This window comes from Lissotriton vulgaris, chromosome 11 (assembly GCF_964263255.1).
Source record: "Lissotriton vulgaris chromosome 11, aLisVul1.2, whole genome shotgun sequence".
NCBI lineage: Eukaryota > Metazoa > Chordata > Amphibia > Caudata > Salamandridae > Lissotriton > Lissotriton vulgaris.
The window spans coordinates 728,440,334-728,443,077 of NC_141699.1; the positions used below are offsets into that span (position 1 = coordinate 728,440,334).

At 48.4% G+C, this 2,744-nt stretch overlaps 1 protein-coding gene across 1 annotated transcript; it reads left to right on the forward strand.

The window, feature by feature from the left end:
- Positions 1-341: 341 nt before the first annotated feature.
- LOC147683397 (uncharacterized) lies at positions 342-2,064 on the forward strand. Its single transcript, XM_086944836.1, has 2 exons — positions 342-763; positions 1,053-2,064. The coding sequence occupies exons 1-2, from the start codon at positions 342-344 to the stop codon at positions 2,062-2,064; spliced, it is 1,434 nt and encodes a 477-aa protein (XP_086800962.1).
- The last annotated feature ends 680 nt before the right edge of the window (positions 2,065-2,744 follow it).

Here is a 2,744-nt window from a genome sequence, read left to right on the forward strand (position 1 = left end):
GTAAATGGGATGTAGGTACCAACATCTGGATTTTTTAACGAATCCTTAAAATTCGGTATTAACAGATCGGTAGATACCGATCGGTAATTACCAATCGTATCTACCGATCGGTATTTACCGATCGGTAAATACCGATCGGTAATTCCCGCGACGGACAACAAACAAAAGTGAAACTTAACACAACAGCCAATCAGGTACAACCACCCTCCCCATACTCTCCAGGGAGTGGCCCCACAGGCAGGTGCAACTAATTAGAAGGTTCAGGAAAGGCAGTTGGAGCCGAGAGACTGGGAGCAGCAGAAGCAGCAGACAGAGCTTGTGAATTCACTGAAAACTGCAACATGGAAAGCAGCAGGGACACTGAGCAGGCTGAAAGGAAAAGAAAGCTTAAATTCAGTAGACTGGAGCTACAGCTCCTTGTTGAGGAGGTGGTAAAGGTACACCACAGACTTTTTGGAAAGCAGTCCCTAACTGTGCCAGAATCAACAAAAAGGAAACTTTGGCTGGAAATCAAAGATAAAGTAAATGCAGTGGGAGTCACCACCAGACGCACTGAAGATTTAAAGAAGAGGTTCTATGACCTAAGGAGCCTCACGAAGAAAAAATTGGCTGACCGCCACAAACAGTCACAGCAAACAGGTCGAGGAAAGAACACTGCACCCCCCCTCACCGAGCTGGAGGAGCTGGTAGCCACAACCCTGGAGGCTGAAAGTGTCCATGGACTGGGAGAAGTGGACAGCTCTGCGCAATCTGCAAAAAAAAAAAGGTAAGATGCATGCACAGCTATCCCCCTCCCACCCCCATACATCCCTCACCCCTTGCAGCTAAGTTACCCCAGTCCCATGGTGCCTGTGCAAAACTGTACCAATGCATCATTTTACATGTAGTTAGTCATTGAAAGACCATGTCACACAGCACTGTAACCAACACATAATTCAAATGAATGCTGACAAAATGAAGGGCAGGCAGCATGTACAAAGTGCAATGTAACATGTTTAATTGTAGTGGCTGTGACACATTTACACCTAGCTGATATGTGCTCATATGTCCACAGGTCTCACTTCCAGAAGGCAGTCTGAGGAGGCAGAAGGCACGGCACCCCAGAGGGATGACAGTCAGGAGCCAGGGCCCAGTGCATCCCAGGACACAGGTGTTCCGAGTGGGCAGCCACCCTCCCAAGAAACTGTCATCAGTGAAGAAATGCAGGGCTCCCCAATTCCTTCACAGTCACCACTATTGGTCTCATCACCAGAAATGCATGCATCCCTTGTTGTAGAAACACCTGTTGCACACCCTGGCAGGAGGCATGTTGTTCCCCCACTGCCGGAAATGGAGTCAGGTGCTGATGAAATGGTGGGTGAAGACTCACTTAACTTGTTACAAGCTCACATCACTGCCACACTGCAGCCTAGCACAGAGCCTGTACCAGGTACCACTAGAAGGCGCACAGTGCAAGGAAGGGATGAAGGTGCACATGGGGAGGGTTCCAGTGTCTTCAAAGGCCTGGAGGGAGCCATGGTCAGGATTCAGAGGATGCAGGGCAAGGGCATCATGGCCTGTCAAAGACAAATGCGAAACATGAACATCAACATGGAAGAAATTAGCAAGGGCATAAAAGAGCTGGTGATAGTCAACCAGAGCATGGCAACAGGCATACAGCAACTGTGCACAAAACTTGACTCTGATATTAGTGCAAGGCGCAGGGACAGGCAGCGCGCAGAGAGAACAGAGAAATCCATGGAGCAGCTGGCTACAGCCACATCCCTGCTATGCAGGCGTAGCATGAATAGTCAGGTAGTCCTGACTCATAATAGCAACCAGTTGACAAGGGGCATAGCTGGAATGACCGGTGCGCTGGAGGCCCTACTCAATGCACAAAGTGCACAAAGTTCTGCTGTAGACGTGCCGTACACTGAAGGTAGCACCAGTAGGAGCAGCACAGCTAGCCCCCATGGCGTAGAGCCAAGGAGGAGCAGCAGGCGACAGGGTGAGGCTATAGGCCAAACGCCCAGTGAACAGGCTGAGCCACAGACACCTGCCAGTGCTAAGCGTGTGCGAAAATGAACAGTTGCAACGATGGCCTACTGCCAATGGACATTTGATTTATAGTTAATACAGTGTTATTTGCACATTTGTGCCATTGCAACCAGCCAAGTGACTATGTACAACTATGGTTGGTGGATTCTACACCTGTCTGAGTGTGTTTGCTCACTGTGAGCATTGATGTCAAATGCTTACTGTTGCACTTTTGTTCTTCAATAAATCTTTACAAATCTAATTAAACAGAAGCTTGTGCTTTCACTATAGCTCAGTGTCTTCACTTACTCAGAAATAGTTGCGTGCTATGTCATCACGTCTGTATCTGCCATCACTTGGTGTTGACACTCCAGCAGGTTGTCTTTCAGGCACAGCAATGTCGTCGTCATGATCCTCATAGTCAGATAACTCCACCTCAGTCCCCTTCTTAACAGCCAGATTGTGCAACATAGCACAGGCAGCAATGATCTTACAGCAGGTAATGGGGGTATACTGCCTTGCACCTCCGCTCTTGTGCAAGCATCTGAACCTACTTTTCAATATACCAAATGTTCTCTCAACAACATTGCGTGTGCTCTTGTGTGCCCGGTTGTATCTCCTTTGGCTGGGTGTTGAGGGGTTGAGGTAGGGGGTGAGTATGAATGAGCGGAGGGCATATGCACTGTCTCCTAGAATGAAAAGGGTAAAATTTACTCACATGCATACAT